Source organism: Pan troglodytes, chromosome 3, assembly GCF_028858775.2.
Source record: "Pan troglodytes isolate AG18354 chromosome 3, NHGRI_mPanTro3-v2.0_pri, whole genome shotgun sequence".
NCBI classification, from domain to species: domain Eukaryota; kingdom Metazoa; phylum Chordata; class Mammalia; order Primates; family Hominidae; genus Pan; species Pan troglodytes.
The window spans coordinates 74,368,764-74,393,074 of NC_072401.2; the positions used below are offsets into that span (position 1 = coordinate 74,368,764).

The 24,311-nt window shown below is 36.2% G+C and overlaps 1 protein-coding gene across 22 annotated transcripts in view; it reads left to right on the forward strand.

Annotated features, from left to right (window-relative positions):
• The window catches only part of CLOCK (clock circadian regulator), a 119,016-nt gene that overhangs the window by 60,825 nt on the left and 33,880 nt on the right, over positions 1-24,311 (forward strand). For 10 of the 22 annotated variants that reach the window (XM_054683124.2, XM_001144028.7, XM_054683125.2 and 7 more), the window contains 6 exons: positions 3,428-3,517; positions 6,557-6,616; positions 7,296-7,444; positions 10,206-10,297; positions 15,461-15,550; positions 22,480-22,600. In XM_054683124.2, coding sequence (XP_054539099.1) covers positions 3,471-3,517; positions 6,557-6,616; positions 7,296-7,444; positions 10,206-10,297; positions 15,461-15,550; positions 22,480-22,600 — 559 coding nt within the window. In that variant the 5' untranslated portion in view covers positions 3,428-3,470. Of the gene's footprint in view, positions 1-3,427; positions 3,518-6,556; positions 6,617-7,295; positions 7,445-9,802; positions 10,298-15,460; positions 15,551-22,479; positions 22,601-24,311 lie in introns of all 22 variants that reach the window. The other 12 variants (XM_063809629.1, XM_063809626.1, XM_063809631.1 and 9 more) reach the window with 3 other exon arrangements.

Genomic DNA, 24,311 nt, shown 5'->3' on the forward strand with positions numbered 1-24,311 from the left:
AAGTTGGTAGTAAGTATAAACAAAAGTAGGTAAACAACAAAATGGTAACTCTAGGAAAAACTGCTCAAAAGGAAAAGTAATTATAGTATACTATATGGCTTAGCTGTGAATTGGCATTTACGGAGTCATAATGATGTTAACTCCAAATATAACCACCTAACCAAAATTATGATATTGAGAAATTGGGGAAATGTGCATGTGTATGAATAAAATAGTAATGTGATACATGTTGAGCTGGGAAGTCATATCACCAGATGACTCTGATCTCAAGTTGCTTAAGTAAAGGAGCATTTGATTCCTAGCTGTAACTTGATCCTTTATAGTTGGGGAACTTTGTTTTTTGGAATTTTTAATTTTAATTTTAATTTGTGTGGGTACCTAGTATATATATTTATTTATGGGGTACATGAGATGTTTTGATAAAGGCATACAATATGTAATAATTATGCCATGTAAAATGGGATGTCATCCCCTCAAGCATTTATCCTTTGTGTTATAAACAATCCAATTATACTATTTTAGTTTTTTTAAATAAAACTGGTGAATTTTGGATTCCAGTAACTGCAACTGATCCTTTTGAAGACATTGCGTATCTTTGTGGTCTAATGTCGAACTTAAAAAATAATGAAATTTATTCTATATTAGATTATATGTTTGACATTCCACTTCAGCTTGTGTAGGGAAGTGGCATGGCATCTGTATCCTTAGACTCCACAGCATGGACAAGTGTGACTCTAGCTAGTCTCTTTCTGAATTGAAAGCGTGGGACTTGCAGTAGTCTGCAAACAAAGTATTTTGGCTGTTCCACCTTACCAGTTTGTCTTGTTAAAGTTAATTTGACACCATTTTTAAAAGTTTAGGGAAATCTTCTAACATTTGCTCTAGGGTGCATGTCCAGCCTATTTTACTTACTCCTTTCCCTTAAGTAAAATGTGTATGTCAATTGGCTGGAAAGATGAAGATCTTGTGCTAGACTGTTAAGAGTTATATCTGACCGGTCATGGTGGCTCACACCTGTAATCCCAGCACTTTGGGAGGCTGAGGCGGGCAGATCACTGGAGTTCGAGACCAGCCTGACCAATATGGTGAAACCCCATCTCTACTAAAAATAGAAAAATTAGCTGGCTTGTGGTGGTCCGGGCCTGTAATCCCAGCTACTCAGGAGGCTGAGGCAGGAGAATCGCCTGAACCTGGGAGGCGGAGGTTGCAATGAGATGAGATCGCGCCACTGCACTCCAGCCTGGGCCACAGAGGGAGACCCTGTCTCAAAAAAAGAGAGAGAGAGAGAGATCTTACGTTGTTCTATTAGCTGGATGACAAATAATTTTTAGAAGAATATTGTTAACAACAATAGTAAAACAGCCTAATAAAGCATCAGCCTGCATCTTCTAAACTATATTGGATTCACCCTTCTAGTAGTCAGCAAGGCTTTTCCTGTAGTATAACCCTTAATTCTTGGCGTTGCCTAGTCCCCACCACCACCCCCTGCCCTTTTTTTGGTAGTTTGTCTTATTTTCTACCTTTTGATAATTAAGCCATACTGATGGCTTACTGGGTGCCTTATAAGGCTCAGATCTGGCCTTTTGAACTTTTTACTCTTAACAATTCTTTTTGAATTCACTGAAATTTGCCCTATTACTTTTATACTGTTCTTCTTCTTCTAGTGATAGAATCAGCCTCACTTCTTACCATGAAGATAAATATGTCTGTTGGACCAGAGAGATGTACTTAGGTGGTCTTTAAATTCTCTTCTACCTCTAAAATTCTGTAGTTCTGTGTTCCATCTGCTGATACTACCTCAGACACTTAAAATCACAACTTTTCATCCTGGTGTTAGTCCTTTTTATTTTATTATTTCTATCTTTGACTCTGTCACTCATTTTCTTTTAAGAACTCTTAGCCCTGGGTATGGTAGCGAGCACCTGTAATCCCAGCTACTCAGGAGGCTGAAGTGGCAGGATTGCTTGAGGCCAGGATTTCAAGGCAGCAGTGAGCTATGATCATGCCACAGCACTCCACCCTGGGCAACAGAGTAAGACCCCATCTCAAAAACAAAAAGAAAAAAAAACATTTTGAGCCCCTCACAGTTCTACTTCTGCAGCCGTAACCATACAGGCAATGCAGCAATGTTACCAGGGTTATTCTCTTTTCCTTTCATGAAGGTGCATTTGAAAACAGTGACTGAATGTTTAGAATCTCATGTTCTTGTAATATCTTTAATCTTCTCTGGTTTAGAAATGCTCCGTTGAGCATTTCCTTTGAATGTTGAACATTATGTTGATGCTCAAAAGCTTTCAGATTTTGGAGTATTTTGGATTTCAGGTTTTCAGATTAGGGGTACTCAACCTATAGAATATAGAGAGACAAATTTTAGGCTCGTGATCCAGCTTTAAAGCAGTAAGTTTTACTTCCTTCAATTTGGGTATGAGACTCTTTATAGTAAGACTCTCCTGTACTTGACTTGCCTTTGCCAGTTTACCACTTGTATTCTCAAACTTTATGGTCTAGTAATTAAAACTTTAAATTGTAACATCCCAGGTTTTTCATAAGGAAAATGCTAAACCTCTTAGTTTCTCAAATACGATATTCTTTTGTCTCACTAAGGCCTGTGCCTTTACAAATTGCCATTCCTGTCGCTTAAAATTCTTTCACCTATTACCTGTTTCTGTCCTCCAGCCTGTTGCTTCTCAAACTTAAGTGGTCATACATTATCACGTGGAGCCCTTGTGAAAATGTAGATTCTGGTTCATTAAGATTTTGCCTTTGAAAACAAGCTCTCAGAGGATGGTGATGCTGCCCATCCCTGCACCATATTTGCATTAAAAAAGAATTTTGACTCCCTGACAGACTTACTGTCATCAAGAATATTTCCTCGTTTCCCCTCTCTAATTCCCACGGGTAGACATAATTGTTCCTTGCCCAGTGATAGCATTACACAGTATATACCTTCATTATACCTCTTATTATAATTATTTAGATACCTATCTTCCTGCTCAATTGCAAATTTTTCCTACAGGGACTGTGTCTTTCACTGTTATGTGCCCAAAGCCTGCTGTACTGTTTAGCAGAAAATAGGCTTTCAACAAATATTTATTGCTGAATAGATGGTGTTATTACAGACTATTTGTAGATATATAGTCAAATATATACTGAATATTGAGAATGTCCATTTTATTTTGATTGATAGTAAAGAGAAAGTTAATATGAGCCTGAATTACTTTTTTTCTTGTAGGTGTTTTTTAGGAGGGGAAAAGAAGCCTCAAATGTACCTCAGCCATAGGTATTTGCTTGAAAATAATGTTCTGATCTTCAGTACAAACAAAACGTTTTGAAGTCTCTGTGATAACATATAGTATTTCTCAAGATAAGTTTGTGGAAGTAACATTTTTAGAAAACTAATGACCATTTATTTTTCTTTTCACCTAAGGAGAAGTACAAATGTCTACTACAAGACGAAAACGTAGTATGTTATGTTGTTTACCGTAAGCTGTAGTAAAATGAGCTCGATTGTTGACAGGTATGTTTTTGAAGACTTATTTTAAGTTATATATAGTTATTTTAAAATGCACTATTAGAATAATGGTCTATATGAAATTGATAGAAGGGATTTTATGCCTAAACATGATTACTATTGCATTCAGTTTCTGTATTAAACAAATATAGTATAAAAAAATAAGTAAGGTATATCAGTATTTTCCAGAGGCAAAGTCAGCAGCATATGGCTTGTGTGTTTTAAATGAGTCCTGACTTGTAATTTTTAGTGATTTGGTCATAGCTGCTCTGAAGGAAATTCTGACAGTTGCAAATGTTTCCTTGGAACCTTCTGGAGTCCTTTTTCTTCTTATCTAACTTCATCCCTTCAAGCATCTTAGCATTTGACTGATAAGAAGTAACTATAATTAGGATTTCATTAGTTAAAATTGTAATCTTTACATCTTACTCTTGGGAAAAGGGTAAATCTCCATATTCCTTTGATTTTAATACTTGAAATTTTTGGAAGAGGGTGGAAGGGGGCAGTGAGGGTTAAAAAACTATTGGGTACTGTGCTCACTACTTGGGTGGTGAGATCATTGGTACACCAAACCTCAGCGACACGTAGTCTACCTGCATGAAAAACCTACACAGGTACCCCTGAACCTAAAGTAAAAGTAGAAAAGAAAAGACTTTAAGTTGTCTTTGTTTTTTACATTTTAGCATCTCTTATCATAATTTAATTGGTAGCACTCTTTTTTTCTTTCTTAAGGGCACATAAAATAGTGGTGATCTTAACAGTCAATATCTTAAATTTGATATAATCCAACAACATTTTTAAAGCATCTACTCTGACAGCAAATGTACAGAATACTTTTTTACATGTTATTTAACCTCAATAATTCTGCAAGATTTTACAAATGAGAAAACTGTAGGTCAGAGAGGTTAAATAACTTGTTTAAAGTCACATAGCTAGTAAGATATGATCTGGAATTTTTACTTGTGTTGGTTTGTCTGACATTAAAGTTGTTAATGCGTTTATTGCACTGTTTGGTGTGCTCCATCCATTGGGGATTCTTTAAGAGTTTTGCAGCTAGACTTGTACACAGAAGTGACTTTTGACATCTGGGGACAGCTTTTCTCCCTTTTTATGAGCTAGATAGTAAAGATGTATACTCCACCAGAACTTAAGATGTGAGGAGCAAGAAACTTCCTTAAAGAAGCCTGCCTGCACCATGTCAATAGCTTTGAACTGTGCCATAGTTACAGGCGGAATTAATGATAGTCTTTTTCTTGGAAAAGATATTTCTTCACTGCCTTTGATGGATAAAATATGAATTTGGCATTATGCTTTTCCCATTCTAGATAGTATGACACCTAGGGATGACATTTGTATTTTCAGACATAAAGCAGTCGTTATTAATATGGGTTCCTTATCTCTGAATGTCATGGAAGTTATGAACTCTGTTCTCGGAAAATTCATATACATATAACAATTTTTTATAAATTTCAGGGCCTACATGGAATCCCCAAGTTCATACATGCACCTCCACCATGATATGAGTGTTACAGGTGATCTCAATAGTGACTCCATTTTATAGCATATAGGCCTTTATAGGCCATAGAAAGGTGTGGCTAAAGGAGTGAATAGGGAATTTATATAAAACCTCATAAATCAGCAGAAACTTTAATATTGCTCCTAGGGTTGAGTTAGCCACCAGTGCTCTTGATTTTATTTTTTAGGAATGGTCTTTCCTTACATCTTCCCATAGCCAGCCCCTTCTTGTCACTTAGATCCTAGCTCACGTGTCCCCCACTAACCACTCAGACTGTAGTAACTAAAACATCACCCCTTTAAAAAAAATTAAAACTCATTTCTTTTTTTTTTTTTTTTTTTGAGACAGAGTCTCACTCTGTCGGCCAGGCTGGAGTGCAGTGGTGCGATCTCGGCTCACTGCAAGCTCTACCTCCTGGGTTCACGCCATTCTCCTGCCTCAGCCTCCTGAGTAGCTGGGACTACAGTTGCCCATCACCACGCCCGGCTAAGTTTTTGTATCTTTAGTAGAGACTGGGTTTCACTGTGTTAGCCAGGATGGTCTCGATCTCCTGGACCTCGTGATCCGCCCGCCTCGGCCTCCCAAAATGCTGGGATTACAGGCGTGAGCCACTGCGCCTAGCCTCATCTCCCATTTTTATACTTGTTTCTATCTACTAGAAAATGAGCTGGATATGGCAGCTCACACCTGTAATCCCAACACTTTAGGAGGCTGAGATAGGAAGATCATTTGAGCCCAGGAGTTCAAGACCAGCCTGGTCAACATAGCAAGACCCCATCTCTACAAAAATAAAAAAACTAGGCAGTCATGGTGGCATGTACCTGTGGTCCCAGCTACTCAGCAGGCTGAGGCAAGAGGACTTCTTGAACCCAGGAGGTTGAGGCTGCAGTGAGCCATGTTTGTGCAACTGCACTCCAGTCTGGGCAGCAGAGTAAGACCCTGTCTCCAGAAAAAAAGGAAAAAGAAGGAAAAACTGTAGGAAAGCAGCTAAATGTCTTGTTCATTGCTTACTAAACATGTCCAGAACAGAGCACATGAGTGCTAATACATATTTGTCAAATGAATTAGTAAATGAATGAAATGTATTAATATAAGTTAATGCATTACATTGTGATGTTTACGAGTAATTGTGGTTTTAGAAAGTAAATATCTAAGAAAAAATTTAAATTATGCTGTTATAGTTAAAAATAATTTTATATAATGGCAAACACTGACTTTCTATATGTTTTTACTGTTACTAAAAGTTTGAAACAAGATATTTAAACTGGTTAAATTCTTGTTTAGCATGATGTGTTCATAATATAGCTAAGTATAAATACTTTTACAATTTATGTAATAAGCTTAAAAATATAATTATTACTGAATTTTGATTTTTGAATGTTTACTAGGAAATAGGTTAGTAGTTTGAATGTTATAACTCATTAACTTTACAAAAATCATAGGGCATAACTGAGTTGATTTACATGTCACTTTAGTATTGCTGTTGCTTAGTGAGTCTGCTCTTACTTTCTCTATCCACTTTCTTTTAGAGATGACAGTAGTATTTTTGATGGGTTGGTGGAAGAAGATGACAAGGACAAAGCGAAAAGGTAGTTTGATTAGAGATATAAAATAGTAAATGAATGAATAATAGATAAATATAATGGTAAATAAATAGTGAATAAATGATTTCCAAAAGCTATGTGCTTTAGGAGTTTAGATATATTAGCAAGGTGGAAGAACTTAGAATATTGGTATGTAGTTTATAAATTAAATATCTTCTGACCTTTTGGAAAAGTATTATGCTTTGCTTAAACAGAAACTGAATTAGAAAATCTGACTTCAAAGCAGATAATTACAGGTATCATAAAATGATTGTTTTATAAATAATCAAGTTTTTCTCAATAGCTCTTTGTTTACTGGTTACTGCTTCACATAGAATAGCGTCTTTATTCATTTAGTACATATATTTATAATAACCATGTAAGTTAACAATCACTGGAAGTATTAGATTAAATAAAACTTGTGATTTGAGTGCAGTTTTTCTTATTGGCATTTTCATAAAAACATGTTTGTCAAATGTATGACTTGTAAAATTTTCTTTAGTAATAAACTGAGCTGAAAAATTATTGCCCAAATTAACTGTATATTGTTGGTAACCTGGGAGATACTTGTTACCATCTATGTTGATAGAAGTACGTGCTGTGTCATGTCTAAATTAACATTATATTAAACTACTTGTGTAATTAAATGGATTGTTTAAAAAATGCATATTTTTCATTTCATCAGAGTATCTAGAAACAAATCTGAAAAGAAACGTAGAGATCAATTTAATGTTCTCATTAAAGAACTGGGATCCATGCTTCCTGGTAATGCTAGAAAGATGGACAAATCTACTGTTCTGCAGAAAAGCATTGATTTTTTACGAAAACATAAAGGTAAATTTTTAACTCTGTAAAATGGAACAGACTCTCAAAGCATTAGTTAGAATCTTGGCAGAGATGCTTAAGATTGGATGCTTCCTTGGCTTTAAGAGAGAGAAATCAATTGCATTTTAAAAGGTTTCCTAATATGTTCATTCTTTCATTCAACAAACATTTATTCCGTGCCTACTACATGCTAAATCCTCATGATGCAGGGTAACAGTCCTGGATTTGAAGTTAAGTCAAGCCAGGGCAGACAAACATGTAAACACATAATTACAAATGTGAGTAGTGCTTGTAAACTGTTTGCAGCAAAAACACAGGAAAGAGTATGTCAGGGAGACTTTTAAAATAGTTGATTTTTCAACTGAGTCTTTTAGATTAAGGAAGACAGCATGTCACACAAAGGGAATATGTGCAAAAGCAGAGAGGCAGGGAGACTTCATTGTCACTGAAGCATGTTTGTGTTGGAAAATTATGGGTGTATTTGAAAGAAAGGAAAAAGCTAGATAGTATAAAGTTCTTATGTGTCATTTTAAAAGGTTTCAATGTATATCTAGTAAATCAACACTATAAAATAAATATTTGTTAATAGAAGAAAATCATCTTGACAAATGAGTCATGGAAAGAAAATTTAAAGAATATTAAGTATTTTGGTAACAGATAATAGATTTAAAAAAAACCTGTAAAAGGAAATTTCCTTTTTCAAATGCAAATGAAACTGCAAAACTCAGGACAGTTAGTAATTAGTGCCTCTGTTTTACTTCTGCCTAGCTCAGTTGGTAATGCCTTACAGGACTGGTTTATGCTCCACCACTCGTTGAAAGTGTTTTTGTTAATTTCACTAATGACATTACCTTCCTATCCCTCAATAAAGCAATAGCTTTTTCTTATACCGCATCTTCTTCTGCATCTGTACAGCACTGGAAATTTTTATCCCTCCTCCCTTGACTTCCCTTATATTGTACTTTCTCCTCCCCTTTTCTAACTGAAACTAACTTCTTTCCTCTCTTTCTAACCTCTAAATGTGACATTCCTAAGTCTTATCCTTGTTCTCTTGCTTTCTGTACACTCTTTCTCTTGCTTATCTCATTCCATAGCTTCAGCTATTGTGTCTCTATTAGACTACCAGATTTCTATTTTTAGATGCAAACATTTTAGCCATGTATTTCCAGATAACTTCTAGATCTTTCTTTTGCATGTCCTCAAACTCAGTGCATCTAAAATTGAATTTATTTTCATTTTGTCAAGTTACCTCTTTCTCTTAACTTGCCTTTTTTCATTTTTATACCACCATCCTTTTAGTCAGTCACCTAAGACTTAAACCTGAAAAAATTTTAGGATTTTTTTTCAGCTTCCTTAGCACCATATCACAGTTGCCAAATTCTGTTGATTCTTTTGTAAATGTGTCAATATGTATTGCCACCACTATTATTACATTTTACCTCTACAGATAGTATCTCACTAACCTCAGTGCCTATTGTTAAATGGCACGCTCATTGAAACCAGTCCAAAGATACTAGGAGTTCAATAAATGGTTGTTGAATGAAATGAAATGCATATATTTCCCCCTGACAATAGAGGATGAATTGTGGCATTAGGTATTTTTTTTTTCAAAATCAGATACATAATTCTCACAAAAATAGTATTTCTATTAAGGTAAAAGGATTTTATATATGTGTCATCCTAAAATAGGCCTATGTTTAATGAAACTTGATTGGATTTGTTTGTGGATTTAAATCCTTTTCCCAAATGTATATAATTGATGTGAATTTGAAAAACACAACTGTATTCCGCACATTTAGTAGCTCTACTTCTTAGTTACTCTTCATATTCCACTACAGGCATTTCTAATATGCTAACTTTTGATGAGGGACAGTATGCTGTATTTCTCTATCTGATGATAAAATCAGAATTTAGTTTATACTTCTTACTACAAATTAGAGTATATTTTGTAGAATATAGTCTATGACATAGATTTTTATTCTGCCTGCTTGTTTTAATATGTCTACATTAAAAAATAGAAAAACATTTGTTACTAGGTTTCATCATTTATGAATAGCTTTTTCATAACTAAATCTATTAGAAGTATGTAGTGAAATAAAATGGTAATAATTGTGACAAACATATGTCCCACAGCAGGGATCTCCAAATTTTTCACCAGCTCTCTACTGTTGTACAAGGAGGACACTAAGAAAAATCACTGTGGGAATATTACTGTAGTAAAGTTTTTGCATAAAATATTAATTTAGTCTCTTTGATTAATTAAGATAGAGCACTTAAGGTTGGGAAGAAGCTTTTTGCCCAGCAGTAGGCAGGCCTAAGGCATTCTTTGTTGAAAGCAAACCTAGTGACCTCTTTGGCCTTTTTCAGCTAATTTCCCTAGTGCTGCTCTAGACATTGCTATTTGAATGGCAAGGGAAGGAAAAGGAAAAGAAGAATTTCTTCTTCAAAATTCTTGGAGCAAAAATCTTCTTTGGTCATTGTGTCAAATAGGAAGCAATCTCAGGCCCACCAGCAACATAACTATCAGAGCACCAAGAGAAAAACCGAAGAGACTGGTATTACCAAGAGACCAAATCCAAGGAGATAACTTGCCATGTTATCTCAAATATTTCATCATACCAAAACCTGGACCTCTTGATATCTACCCAATAAATGTTAATGCCTATGGTTGTCATCTTTAATTAGAATGGGAAGAGACAAGACAACTTGTAGGGCTTTTGTACTCCTCCGGTGGTTAGAGTATGCCACTAATATGTCAATCTGTTTACAGAAATCACTGCACAGTCAGATGCTAGTGAAATTCGACAGGACTGGAAACCTACATTCCTTAGTAATGAAGAGTTTACACAATTAATGTTAGAGGTATGTCCAGATTTAATTTTTGAAAGTTTTATTTTCCTCAAAAAAGAAATCACAGGGTGACTTAATATCCAGGTGTACCTTGGCGATATTGCGAGTTGAGTTCCAGACCACTGCAATAAAGCTAATATTTCAATAAAATGAGTCACATGAATTGTTTTGTTTCCCTGTAGTCTATTAGGTGTGTAATAACATTATATAAAAAATACTGATCATACCTAAATTTAAAAATACTTTATTGCTAAAAAATGCTAACAATCATCTGAGCCTTCAGCAAGTCTTAATCTTTTTGCTGGTGGAAGGTATTGCCTCAGTGTCAGTGGCTACTAACTGATTAGGGTGGTGGTTGCTGAAGGTTGGGGTGGCTACGGCAATTTCTTAAAATGAGTCAGCAATGAAGTTTGCCACATCGATTCACTCTTCCTTTCAAGATTTCTCTGTAACATGCAGTGCTGTTTGATAGCATTTTACCCAGAGTAGAACTTCTTTCAGAATTACAGTCAGTACTCTCAAACCCTGCTGCTGCTCTATCAACTAAATTTATGTAATATTCTGTATCCTTTGCTGTCATGTCAACAGTATTCACATCTTCTTCAGGAGTGGAGTCGATCTCAAGAAATCACTTTGTTTACTCATTAGTGGAGCAACTCCTCATCAGTTCGGGTTTATTAGCAGATTGCAGCAATCAGTCACATCTTCAGACTCCACTTTTAATTCTAATTCTCTTGCCGTTTCTACCACATCTGCAGTTACTTCCTTCACTGACACCTTGAACCCCTCAAAGTTATCCACAAGGGTTAGAATCAACTTCTTCTTAACTCTTGGTAATGTTGATATTTTGACCTTCTCCCATGAATCAGAAATCTTCTCATGCCGTCTAGAAGGGTGAATTCTTTCCAGAAGGTTTTCAGTTGACTTTGCCCAGATCCATCACACGAGTCACTATCTATGGGAACTGTAGCCTTAGGAAGTGTATTTCTTAAATAAGACTTGAAAGTCAAAATTATTCCTTGACCCATGGGCTGCAGAATGGATATTGTGTTAGCAGGCATGAAAACAACATTAATCTCCTTGTACATCTCCATCAGCACTCTTGGGCTACCAAGTACATTGTCAGCGAGCAGTAGTATTTTGAAAGAAATCTATTTTTCTGACCAGTAGGTCTCAACAGTGGGCTTTAAATATTCAGTAAGCCATGTTGTCAACAGATGTGCTGTCATCAGATGTCCTGTCATCCAGGGTTTGTTGCTCTATTTATAGGGCATACTTCTTAAGGGCTTTGGGACTTTCAGAATGGCAAATGAACATTGGCTTCAACTTAAAAGTCACCAGCTGCATTTGCCCCTGACAAGAGAGTTAGCTTGTCTTTTGAAGCTTTGAAGCCAGCTTTGGCTTCTCTTTTCTAACTATGAAAGTTCTAGATGGCATCTTCTCCCAACAGAAGGCTGTTTCATCTGCACTGAAACTCTGGTATCTAGTGTAGCGACCTTCATCAGTGATCTTACCCAGGTCTCCCGGATCACTTGCTCTAGCTTCTACATCAGCACTTGCTGCTTCACCTTGCACTTTTATGTTATGGAGATGGCCTCTTTCCTTATACCTCATGAACCTACCTCTGTTCTCTTCGAACTTTTCTTCTGTAGTTTCCTTAACTCTCTCTGCCTTCACAGAATTGAAGAGCATTAAGGCCTCTGGATTAGGCTTTGGCTTAAGGGGATGTTGTGGCTGGTTTGATCTTCTCTACAGACCACTCAAACTTTCTCCATATCAGGAATAAGGCTGTTTTCACTTTCTTATCATACATGTGTTCACTAAAACTTTTCTTTTTCATTCACAACTTTGCTACTTGTTTGGTTGCAAGAGGTCTAGCTTTTGGCCTGTCTCAGTTTTCGACATGCCTTCCTCACTAAGCTTAATCACATCTAGCTTTTGATTTAAAGTCAGAGATGAGGGACTCTTCCTTTCACTTGAATACTTAAAGGCCATTGTAGAGTTATTAATTGGCCTAATTTCAGTATTGTTGTATGTCTCAGGGAATGGGGAGCTCCAAGGAGAGGGAGAGGGATGGGGGAATGGCCAGTGAGTTGGTGGAGCAGTCAGAGCACACACAACATTTAAATTTGCCACCTTATGTGGGCGAATCACCATTACAGATATAATAATAATGGAAAAAGTTTGAAATATCGCAAGAATTACCAAAATGTGACACAAGAGACACAAAGTGAACACATACTATTAAAAAAAATGATGCTGATAGACTTGCTTGACCCAGGGTTGCTACAAACCTTCACTTTGTGAAAAAACAAAAAGCAAAACAAAACCCAGTAACTGAAGTTCAATAAAGCGAAGCACAATAAAACAAGGTATGCCTGTATAAATAGATTATGGCCACGTCTCAAGTCTGAAGCAAGGTAGAGTATTTTGCAAATTGAGTTATTTTTCTGTTTGTATTTTAGATGGGACAATTAATTGTGTGATTAATTCTTTATGTATTCAGCAGAAATGTTACCATACGAAAATTTGTTAGAGTATAAATATATTATAAACATTTAAACCTGTACTTTAAATCAGAAAAATAAGTGAATAATTTTTATATATTAACTCACTGAATCCTTACAATACTCTTATGAAGTAAACACTAGTATCTGTGTGTCATAATAGCTGGTATTATGAAGTAGACAATAGTATCTGTTTCTTGCTTTCAGATGGGGAAATTGAGGAACACTTGTCTTCTTTTTTTTTTTTTTTTTTGGAGACGGAGTCTTGCTTAGTCGCCCAGGCTGGAGTGCAGTGGCACAGTCTGCCCACTGCAACCTCTGCCTCCCAGATTCAAGTGATTCTTCCGCTTTAGCCTCCCAAGTAACTGGGATTACAGGCATGTGTCACCACGCTGAGCTAATTTTTTTTATTTTTAGTAGAGACGAGCTTTCACCATGTTGGTCAGGCTGGTCTCAAACTCAGCCTCAGGTGATCCACCAACCTTGGCCTCCCAAAGTGCTGGGATTACAGGTGTGAGCCTGGCGAACAGTTGTCTACTTTTGACCCTATTATGAAATAATAATACTGGCATTATTGTACTAAAGGGTTTAAAAAAATAATTCATGAGTTTGCTCGAATGACAAGATTTCTACTTCTATATTAGCGAAGACCGGGTTTGTTTGAGCCATTCTAGAAGATAGGCATCTACTCAAAATAAGTTCTCTGTGATATCCAGATCTCTTTCCCAAAAGAAGGGGACAAGGGGGAGGGTACCATTTTCTATATATTCGTCAATTATATAGAGTTAGGAAAGGTTACTCTAACTCCCAGCTCTATAAATTATATACTGCAAGTATTTTTACTTGTGCTACACTAGTGCTGCAGATACAAGGATTAATAAGATATACATGGTTCCTATCAGAGGTCACTATCCTTTTCGAGAGCCATTTAAGTAAACAAGAAATTAGAATTTAGTGTATTGACCATTTTAATAGAAGAATCCCTTTTATAGTATATTTTGTGCTGTGTATCTTCTACTTCTTCTCCACTGGATCTTCCTTTCCCTTAGACTACAAATATACTTGCTCTTTTTTCAAATGCCTTCTCTTGATAGTTCACCCCCTTAGAACTATTTGCCTTTTTCTTCCCTTCTAAAGTTCATGAATGAGTGACTTGTAATAGCCTTCTGATTTTGTACTCATTTTTAAACTCATTGTAGTCCGACTTGCCTTCCTGTTAACATAACTTTTTGAAAATCACCAAAATTCATTTCTCATTTTCTTATTCTTTATCTCATTTTATACCAAACCATTCCTCTCCTCTTCACTTTGTCATTCTCTCTTCCATTGATTCCTTGACGACAGTGTATTCTGTCTTCTCTATCATTTTCTTTTTTGTAATTTCAATTTTTATTACTATTTTGAGACAGGGTCTCACTCTGTTGCTCAGGCTGGAGTGCAGTGACATGATCGTGGCTCATTGCAGCCTCAACTTCCTGGGCTCAAGTGATCTCGCCTCAGCCTCCCAAGCAGCTGGGACCATAGGCATGTGCCACCACACCTGGCTAATTTTTTAATTTTTTTTCAGAGACAAGGTTTCGCCATGTTGCTCAGGCTGGTCTCAAACTCCTGGGTTCAAGTGATCTTCCCGCCTTGGCTTCCCAAATTGCTACCATCACAGGCGTAAGCCACTGCACGCAGGCTTCTCTGTCATTTTCTCTGGCCTTTTTCTCTTCCTCATCCCTTATATGTAGATAATTCTTCCAGGATTTGTCTTTTGTAGATCTCATTTCTTCAGCTGTCACTTCTGTGCCTAGGATTCTCAAATGAAAATACATTGTAGTGTATAAAATACAAAATTGCATTTTTATTAAGTCTTGTACTCCCTGCTCTGACTTCTCTTCTGAAATCGAACTTCACATTTCTCAATGCTTGCTCGAAGTACTTTTCTTTATTCCTAATACTACTGATTTCATTCAGATTCCCATTAACTTCCTTAATTAGTCCAAAAGCCACTATGATTTTCCTAACTGAATTTTCTTTTCCCTCTAAATCCATTTTACACCCTGCTTCCACACTACTCTTATTGAAGCACAGCCCCCTGCCCTAAAATCTTCTGTTGGCTTACCATTGTATACGGAATAAAATTCTTATGTCTTAACCTTATATTCAAAGCCTTTTATGATATGAACTCAGCCTAATTTTTCACCTTAATTTCCTGCTACTCCCTTTTACTTTATTCTTCATATATCTCCTTAAACTTCAGATGTACACCTCTGTGTTAACATATCCATGATAATAACAAAGTGTTCCTTTGTGTGCCTACAAAACATTGTTGATGTCTTGTATGCTTTGGAGACATTAGCATCTTCAAATAAGCCATAATACTGTATATACATGATTGGATCATGTAATATACCTAGTGATGAGAAGGTAGAACATTGTCTCTATCTTTTAGAGACCAGTTGTCCAATAGATGGCCAGAGAGAGACTTTTTTTCTCCAGAAGCATTTAAAAATGAACAAAGATACATACCAAGGTATTGTAAAGGGGGAAAGCTAGTATTATATTTTGACAGAACTTTGGATATTTCCATATTAAATCCTTTGTCATTTATCTCAGATTTTTATTTCTGTCCTGCAAAATACTTTTTTCTTTTCATTTAACATATCATTATGTTTAATTTCAGGCTCTTGATGGTTTTTTTTTAGCAATCATGACAGATGGAAGCATAATATATGTGTCTGAGAGTGTAACTTCATTACTTGAACATTTACCAGTAAGTATAAAGATCCTACAATCTACTTCGTATTAAAATGCCTATTTTAAATATTCTAAAGCACTGGGAAGTGGACTTTGAGAGCAGTGTACAACAGTCAGTAAAGGGGTAGGAATCAGAGCTCTAAGTATGTCTTAGTTTCAGCATGTGTTTTCTCAGCTCAGTCATAACTAATCTGTAGTAACTTAATATTCAACTATAGTTATGCATCACTAAATAACGGGAATATGTTCTGAGGCACTTTTGTCACTGTGTGAACATCATAGAGTATACTTATAAAAACCTCGATGTGTAACCTACTACGCACTTAGGCTATATGGTATATATAGCCTGTTGCTCTTAGACTACAATCTGTACAGCATGCCGCTGTACTGAATACTACTATAGGCAGTTGTAACACAGTATTTATATGTTTAAAAATACCTAAACATAGAAAAGGTACAATAAAAAATACAGTCTCAAAGGTAAACAATGGTATACCTGTATAGGGCACTCACCATGAATGAAACTTGCAGGACTGGAAGTTGCTTTGGGTGAGTCAGTGAGTGAGTGATAAGTGAATGTGAAGGACTAAGACAGTACTGTACACCTTTATAGACTTTATAAACACTGTACACTTAGGCTACTTTATATAAAAATGTTTTCTTCAATAATAAATTAGCCTTAGCTTATTATAACTTTTTTACTGTGTAAACTTAAAATTTTTTTTTAACTTTTTTACTCTTGTAGTAACACTTAGCTTAATACTTTGGGAAGCCAAGGCTGGCAGATTGCTTGAGCTCAGGCGTTTGAGACCAGCCTGGGCAACATGGTGAAACCCTGTCTTTAAAAAACATAAAAATTAGCCAAGTGTCGTGGTATGCACCTGTGGTCCCAGTTAATCCGGAGGCTCTAGTAGGAGGATTGCATTGAGCCTAGGAGGCCAAGGCTACAGTGGGCCGTGATGGTGCCACTGCACTCTAGCCTGGGTGACAGAGCAAGACCCTGCCTCAGAAACACAAATATATCATACAGCTGTACAAAAATATTTCCTTTCTTTATGTCTTTATTTCAAAAGCTTTTTTCTATTTAAAAAACTTTTTTTAACTTTTTAAACATTTGTAAAACTAAGACACAAACATACACACATTAGCCTAGGCCTACGCGGGGTCAGGATCATCAACATCACTGTCCTCCACCTCCACATCTTGTCCCATTGGAGGGTCTTCAGGAGAAACAATAGGCATGGAGTCATCTCCTGTAATAACAGTGCCCTTTTGAAATACCTCCTAAAGGACCAGCCTGAGGCTGTTTTAGAGTTAACTTAAAAATATATATATAAGTCTGGGTGTGGTGGCTAACGCCTGTAATCCCTGCACTTTTGGGAGGCCGAGGCATGCAGATCACCTGAGGTTGAGAGTTTGAGACCAGCCTGACCAACATGGAGAGACCCTGTCTCTACTAAAAATACAAAATTAGCCGGGCGTGGTGGCACATGCCTGTAGAATCGCTTGAACCTGGGAGGCAGAGGTTGCGGTGAGCCGAGATCGAGCCATTGCACTCCAGCCTGGGCAACAAGAGCGAAACTCCATCTCAAAAAAAAAAAAAAAAGTAAATAGAGAATACTCTAAATCATTAAAAGTATAGTAAATACATAAACTAGTAAGATGATTGTTTATTATCATGTACATGTGTACTGTATATAATTTTATGTGCTAAACCTTTATATGATTGGTGGCACAGTAGGTTTGTTTACACAAGCATCACCACAAACACAAGTGCAAAGGATGACTAATGCATTGATCTACGACATTACAACGGATATGACATCACTAGACAGTAGGAATGTTTCAGCTCCACTGTAATCTTAGGGCCACCGGTGGTCATATATGCAGTCCAATGTTGACCAAAACATTGTTATGCAGTGCAAGGTCTTACCACTTTATCTGACCCCTCTTCTTCCTGTCTTCTTTATTCTAATGCTAACTTTTTAGCGTTTCCATTTTAATCAGCCTGTTGAAAATGTTAAATCACTGAGAATGTCTTGAGAATAGCTAAATTTCTGCTGAGATACTTGTTGCAATTAGGGCAACTTGTAAATATTTTTCTCAATAGAATTAACTTATAAAAAACACTCTAAAAATAGTAGATACAGAACTTTTTATGCTATGTGACTTTGAACTGATAATGTCATATTGGCCATATTTTAATTCATTATCTATATGACCAGAAGGGTAGAGAATTAGAAAAGTGTATTTTGTTTCATTAGGATGGTGAATACCTGGTTTATGTGCTTACTTTTTTTCTAATGTGTATTTATTAATACCTGCTCTGTGCCAGACACCATGCTAGGTGCTATGCCACAGCTGATAGGCTTTTGGGAGGAGTTTTCAGTTTTTAATATGTAATGATGTTATTGAAGATGGAGCTCATGGTATAAATATTCTAAAGTTACTTATAAACTACTCTTATAATGCCTCTCTCTGGGTGCAGTGGCTCACACCTTTAATGCTAATGCTTTCAGAGGCTGTGGTGGGAGGATTGCTTGAGGCCAGGAATTCAAGACCAGCCTGGGCAGCACAGTGAAGCATCCTGTCTCTACAAAAAAATTTAAAAAATAGCTTATCTCTATAACAGGGTAAAGTAATTCTGCTTGAAAGTGTCTCTCTCAAGAGATACTGAAAAGTGGTATTTCTCTCCCTCTGATTACTCTGATACTTCATACCTTATAAAGAGAATGAATGGATTTTAGCACTTAAAAGTCCAGGCTCTCAAGGGGGCATTTTTTAAAGTTGAAAGCCATGCAGTACATAATTTGCTAATTTCTTTGGTTCATACAGAAAATAACTTAGACTTTACTGCTCTTCTGGGGCTTTATTTTCTAGTAAGCTCAAATAGTAGGATAAGCCCAACATTTAAAAACATGTTTGAGAGTAAAACATGAGATTATTAGTAACGCATAAGTAAACTAGCATAGGCAGAAAAAAGGACAGACTGATTAACTGAGTTTTCTGGACAACTTAAAAAAATTTGTTTTCATAGCAAGAAAACCCAGGGAAAGAATCCCATTATAGGATTAAGATAATGTTTAAGTAATTTAAAATAAGTATAATTGTATGCTTTTAAACCATATATAACTGTATTAGGTTTTGTCATGTTTACAGAAACTATATAATCTAGTCATAGAGCATCATTTGCAATGTGTTCACACTTTCTCAAAGCCTGCTTCTTGGCACTTGCTTGAATTCCATTCAAAATTCGATGCCCTTCATCTCTGTTCTACTGTTACCTTGTATGTACTACTGTCATGATATAGAGAATTATAATTTTCTGTTTATTTGGATAGTTACGGTAGTTGTAGCTTCTTAAAGGCAGGAACTTTATCTCTGCATCCAGAGGAGCTAGCTAGTTTCTTGGAGCGTCACTCAGTGATTATTTGTTGAATGTATGAAAATGAGTGTGCTACTTTATTTGGCTGTTTTAAAAAAATCCCTTTCTAATCTTTAGTGAGTTTAATTGCCCTTTGAAATAGACAACATGTGATAGATCTCATTGGAATTGAAGTGTTTGATTAACACTTCCCTCAATAAAAACCCTGTCACCTTCCCATTTTCTTCTGGACATTTTAAAAAATATTTTTAATTTTAGAACCATTTTTAGATGTACAGAAGAATGGACAAGGTAGTACAGAGAATTCCCATGTGCCCTATACCCAGTTTCCTCTGTTATTAACATCTTCTAGATTTTAAAAAATTGTTTGTGCCATCCAATCACTAAATGGTAACGTTGACCTAATGTAGAAAAAAACAAAGGCTACTGATTTATGTCATATAAGTAAATCAGCAGAACTTATATTTCCTTTTCATGAAACGAGTAAGGGAGATACAAAGATCCAAGTAGTTACCATTTTCTTTTCTTACGTTTGATTGTGTTTGAGAACTGAGTGTATGTATGGTCACATAAAGTATGGTCAGCCTCATTTAGAGATTTTAAGTGTAGTGGTTAATGGAAAGTTTGACACCTATTAAAGTGGCAGGAGAGGCAGAATTGTTGGGGCAGGCATTGCTTGTGATCATACTACTCTTGTTACAGGCATTCATTTTCTTTTCTCTATGAATATGAAACATCCTATGAAGTTATAGATGAAAAAACAAGGATAAGATAGGTCACATCATAATTTACCAAATAGTAGTAGAAGAAATTGTTAGTAACAAATAATAGTAGAAAACTATAATCATTCTCAAAAATGAAAATTTTAGTTCCTATTAATATTTCAAGTTGGTGGCATGTTTTTCTATTAAGACGATGTATTAGTCTGTTGTCACACTGCTATAAAGGACTCCCCAAGACTGGGTAGTTTATAAAGGAAAGAGGTTTAATTGACTCACAGTTTGGCATGGCTGGGGAGGCCTCAGGAAACTTACAGTCATGGCGGAAGGGGAAGCAAACACGTCCCTCTTCACATGGCGGCAGGAAGCAGAAGTGCTGAGCCAAAAGGGGAAAAGCCCCTTACAAAACCATCAGAACTTGGGAAAACTCACTCACTATCACGAGAACATCAGCATGGAGGTAACTTCCCCCATGATTCAATCACCTCCCACTCAGCCCCTCCCATGACACATGGGGATTATGGGAACAACAAGATGAGATTTGGGTGGGGACACAGCCAAACCATATCAGATTATTTTTTGCATCAATATCATATACTCTATTTTGATTCTTTATTTTGTCAGTAGAAGGCAACTTTCTAGCATTTGTGTTATTCAGGCCTGACTATTTATTTATTGTTATTATTTTTTGAGACAGAGTCTTATTCTGTCACCCAGGCTTGAGTGTAGTGGTAGGATATCAGCTCACTGCAGCCTCTGCCTCCTGGATTCAAGCGATTCTCCTGCCTCAGCCTCCTGAGTAGCTGTGATTATAGGTGCACACCACCATGCCCAGCTAATTTTTGTGTTTTTCGTAGAGACAAGGTTTCTCCATGTTAGCCAGGCTGGTCTTGAACTGATGACCTCAGACAGTCCGCCTGCCTCAGCCTCCCAAAGTGCTGGGATTACAGGCATGACCACTGCACCCAGCCATGCCTGAATTTTTAGTTCACTCCTTTAGTTGTAGAGGCTTTTCAGACTTCCAGAAAAATCCTTTATTGAAATACAGGTATATTTTTGGTGTGGTTATCCCTTAAGCCATTATCAAATACCGCCTTAGTCTAAAATCATTTATTTTACTAATAACTGTTAAACACAAGGCACGGTGTTAATGTGCCCTGATTGGAAGTGAGAAAGATAAAGGTGTAAGAGATAGGCCCCTTTTATTCAGCTATAGGGCAACAGGACATAGACATTAAAATATAGTCATCCTTTGGTATCCATGGGGGAATTGGTTGGTTCCAGGACCTGCTGCAGATACCAAAATCCATGGATCATCAAGCCGCATAGATAAAATGGTGTTGTATTTACATGTAGCTTACACACATCTTCCCATTTACATACATTAAATCATTTCTAGATTATTTATAATAACTAATACAATGTAAATATGTGTTATACTATAGTGTTTAGGGAACGATTAGAAAAATGCACGTATTCAGTACAGACACAACCATCTGTTTTTTGTTTGTTTTTCCTGAATAGTTTTGATCCATGGTTGGCTGAATTCTGCTAAATGGGAAATGAATAATACAAGTAATAAATAATAAAAGAATTTTATTTTTAATGTGGATTATGGTGTTAAGGGAATGCTTTCTTGAAAGAAGTAATTTGAACTGGTCTTTGAAAGGGGAAAGATACAGATATGTGGAGAGGGGGGAAGGTCATCTCACTTCATGGAGTGGGCTTGGAGGGCTGGAGAAAAGACAGAAGAAATGATGGGAATGTGTGGCCTATATGAAGAATAGTATTAGGTTGGTGCAAAAGTGATTGCGGTTTTTGTTATTAAAAGTATGGCACCAACCTAATACAACACCCCTTTCTCCCCTCTCGCCATTCTTACTGCCTCTATTTGTTGTTGTATATTTTTTGTTTTTAAGCAGTGGAGCTCTTCAAACAAAATCTTCACAGATGCATAAAATAAAAACAAAAAGTATAACTGCTTTAGTTTAATGCAGGGGCAGGACCCTGGGCCCTGCTTCTCAGCTCCTTTTTACTTCCCCACCCTCTAGTCCTACCTTTACAGGCCTTGAGATACTGTCTCAGCATCCCTAGGATTCCACAGAGCAGTTTGAAACGCAGGAAACCAGGTAGAATGCGTAGTGGCAAATGTAAAGTCATGGAAGTTTTGTTATCAGTGGTACTTAAGTATAGGAACTATCTTATTCATCTTTGATTCCACAGCCGTGGCACATTGTAGCCAACCTGATGTTTGTCAAATTGCTATTGATTAATCACGATTAAAGCTGTGTATTAACAAGAATTCTAATGCTTAACATATTAGTTGTCCTTTTGAGGGGGGATAACTAAACACAAGGCTTTTGTACAATGGGATGCAGGATAAATGCCAGGAAAAGATGAAATAAAGGACACATTGGACAATTGAAATCACACCAAAACAAAATCTCCTCTTTATTTAGCTTGTGCGTAGTCCTTTATAGTAGGATATACCACCATTGTTTACCATAGGTTTGAGTATATGGTAAGGCTATGACTTGTCGCCAGAGATTTTTCCTTATTAACCCTCTTGGTCCCGTTGTATTTTGAAATGTTCAGAACATTTTGGTGAAACACAGCTTTGCAAATAATTTATCAGGCTTTCAAGGTCATATTGGTCATGGATTGGATGACGTTAGTATCATCTCAATCTTATTTTTTGAGATTTGGTCTATAACTTGACATTTGTTGGTTTTCACAGATGATTGAAAGTTAACTGCTGTGTTTAATAGCGATTATGTACTTTTAAAGCAATTGTCTCTTGAATCATTAAAGTTATTTTACTTTTAACAATTTTCTTTTCAGTCTGATCTTGTGGATCAAAGTATATTTAATTTTATCCCAGAAGGGGAACATTCAGAGGTTTATAAAATACTCTCTACTCATCTGCTGGAAAGTGATTCATTAACCCCAGAATATTTAAAATGTAAGTAGTAGCTGTTAAGCAAAAAAGTCAAATGTTATATTCAGTAGCACTATCCTTTTGCAAGTTTATGAAAAATACAGACTTCTTTAAATACAGCATTACTCCATATGCCCTATTAGGTCCTTTTTCAATATTAAAATACATATAAAATGAAATTGTGACCATATTAAAAATCTGTAATCTATTTCAGTGTATATTGAAATCCCATCTTATTTGTTATAATAAATCCTGGACTCCCATTATGCCATAAAGCTGTATTTTATGCAAAAGTGAGACCTGGCAATATATTGTTATTAATTTATAAATAAAACTTTACTGTATTTAATAAGGGAAAATTAAACATTCTAATTTTCACCATTGTTACCCAATTGGACACTCAAACTGGAAAAAATTTCTATGTTTCTTTTAAAATTATTAAATATAAAGATAAATTATCTACTTTATTAAACAATTAAACAGTCATTTGTTAGATGTATCTAATTTGCTAGGTACTTGTGCTGTATCATAAAAATATGAACAGTAGTGAAAATAGTTCTCACCATCAAGATACACAACATATTATGGTAAAATCAGACATTTCTGCTAGGTCCATTGACAAATTTATTTGACCGGCGTACCTCATTTTCTTCATATATTACCCTGTATAAAATCCAGAATTGTTACAGCAGTACATTTCGCCATTAGCTATTAGATACCTTGTTTAATCACCTTTTTCATTATTTTTAAATGTGTCTCATATGCTAATACATTATCTTAAAGATTCTTTGTATTTGAATCCTCAAATTCTATAGCATACTGTCTAAAAATTGAGATACACACACACACACACACACACACACACAAATTTGTGTGTATCTATAACTTTGGTAAGAGTGGATGGCCTTTCAGCGAGAGTTGAGAAAAATTAGACTTGGAGAATTCATTTCAAGCCTTGTTTTAAAACCAAGTTTATATGACATTGACCATTAGGCCACTCTAGTCTGGTACTTAGAAAGATTTAGGCTGTATATAATAGATACCTACAATTAGTATTTGAAGCCATGGATGGAATGGATTGCTTGAGGTAAATACATAGAACAAGGAGAGAAAAATTAGAGAGGTGGAAGCCAGCCAGGCCCGGTAGCTCATGCCTGTAATCCCAGCACTTTGGGAGGCTGAGGTGGGCAGACCACTTGAGGCTACGAGTTTGAGACCAGCCTGGCCAACATGGCGAAACCCCATCTCTACCAAAAATTAGCTGAGCATGGTGGTGCATGCCTGTAGTCCCAGCTACTTGGGAGACTAAGGTAGGATAATTGCTTGAACCCCGGAGGCTGAGTTTGCAATGAGTCAGGATCACACCACTGCATTCCAGCCTGGGCGATAGAGCGAGACTCTGTCTCAAAAAAAAGAAAGAAAGGTGGAACCCTTTGGAGATAGCAATAGGAAGACAAAGGAGAAGGCGTTTGCTTTGAAGACCCTACTAAGAATAAAATCGGCTGGAGAACTAAATAAAAGCCTTTGGCAGAAAGAGCTTAGGCTTCTGCTTCCAAGAACAGAAATGAAAATGGCAAGAATACTTAAGAAAAGTCTTAATTAAATGGCTTGCTGATCTCCTAGTTAAACAAGTGATATACAAAAGAGTTCTTGCCCCAGAAAAAAGAAAGTTTCATGCCAAAAGAATAAACACAAGTTAAAACACAGAGAAAATTGCTTAGAAAATTCGGTAGGT